The following is a 1,727-nucleotide window of genomic DNA, read 5'->3' as shown; positions in this document are numbered from 1 at the left end:
GACGCCTTCGATTGGCCGCAAATTAGTAATTAATCAACCCCTCCTGAGCTTCTGTGAACCACTTTTGATAATGTGAATGATTTTCTTTTTATATTTCGACTGTTGCATTCGTTTGCACAATACTGCTTGAAGTACGGTTTCAACTTTAATTTGCTGAGCGTCGTCTAATATACTATTGCTACTACTATTTATTGCTACTACTACTACTACTACTACTACTACTACTACTACTACTACTACTACTTATTGTCATTTTTCTTTTTCTTTGAAAAAGATCTCTCCCCTTTTTCCTCTTCGATAAAGCAAACTGTATGTGCATCGAAAAAACTGTTCTGTTATCATATTCTCCATAAAATTTTAACACTTCAAAAAACTGCTTTGCTCACAGCATAAATTCTACGTTCCGCAAAGTGTCAAAGCTGCTGTACTACAAGATGAGCGTTCACCTTTTTTTTTATTTTTACAGTCGAATGTTTTGCAGAAACGCATAGTATACAATTGTGCTATATCTGTCTGTTTAACTTTTTCATGAAATAAAGCTGCACATTTATTTATATTTATTTATTTATTTATTCGTGCTCTTTATTATCATTGTTTACTTTAAACTGACTACTAAAAAGATGATTCAGTTGCTACGCAATCTTCTAGTTCCATCTAATTACCAGAGCCCACAGCGTCTGCAAATCGCTGCTGCACATCGTTCCAATTGATAACTTCCCAAATTGCTTTTACATAATCCCCTCGGACATTCTTGTACTGCAAATAATACGCATGTTCCCACACATCAATGCCGAGCAGTGGAATCAGACCTGAATTGGGAGTGGGAATAAAAAATGGGTTTGCACAAAAAATCACCGTGAGAACAGATAAAGGACAAATTACCAGTAGTCGCTTGTAATGGATCTTGATTTGCACAAGTGGCAATCTGCAGCCGTTTCATGTTAGCATCGTAGCCCAGCCATGCCCAACCGGAACCCTGCACACCAATGCACGCGGCGGTCAGATTCGCTTTGAATATGTCGAAAGAACCGAAATTGTTCGTAATCGCCTGCGCCAGTTTTCCAACAGGCATGCCGCCACTTTTCGGAGCTAAATTTTTCCAAAATATACTGTGATTAATGTGACCACCGGCGTTGAAACGAAGAGCCGGCTGAAGCGCTATTGCAGCAGTAGTATCTTCTGAAATTATGAATGCAAAAAAATTCTTTTTTCACTGCCACTCCCATTAATTCATATTATGACTACTGATAAGTACTTTTCGCCAGCGCTTCTTTATGCTTCTCTTCGGCAATGTTCAAATTGTTCACGTAGGTGGCATGATGCTTCTGATGATGCAGTCGCATAATTTCAGCCGATATGTACGGTTCCAGAGCACCGAAGTCATATGGCAAATCGGGCAACGTGTGCTTCTTACGCAGGCACCGCCTTTTAACAAACCATTATTGCATTCATTATATGGAATTTAAATTTCATAAATTGAAAAAAAATCATATCGAATCCTCAAATTATGCAAAACAACTTCAAACATTATATATTTTATCCACATTCTAAATGCCACACAGAAAATGCAACATTTCATTACTATTCTTTATTTCTTTTTCGTTTCCTCGAATAATCACTTTATAGCAAAAGAATTAAAATAAATAAAGCACATGCATCACAAACTGAAGAAAAATAAATGCAACGCGTGCAAAGCCCGGGCAAATTTCATTCTGAAACATTAAAAG

General features: G+C 37.2%; 1 protein-coding gene across 1 annotated transcript; it reads right to left on the bottom strand.

Annotated features, from left to right (window-relative positions):
- Nucleotides 1-396: 396 nt before the first annotated feature.
- Nucleotides 397-1,425, bottom strand: Tsp_12552 (superoxide dismutase; the record flags this gene model as incomplete). Its single annotated transcript, XM_003366680.1, has 5 exons — nucleotides 397-539; nucleotides 663-809; nucleotides 883-1,089; nucleotides 1,111-1,179; nucleotides 1,256-1,425. Coding segments are annotated over 5 exons (736 nt in total), but the record flags the coding sequence as incomplete, so codon positions are not given.
- Nucleotides 1,426-1,727: the final 302 nt, after the last annotated feature.

This window comes from Trichinella spiralis (genome assembly GCF_000181795.1).
Source record: "Trichinella spiralis strain ISS 195 chromosome Unknown Scfld5604, whole genome shotgun sequence".
NCBI lineage: Eukaryota > Metazoa > Nematoda > Enoplea > Trichinellida > Trichinellidae > Trichinella > Trichinella spiralis.
Note: the sequence above shows the minus strand (reverse complement) of the source record. Positions and strands in the feature narration are given on the sequence as shown.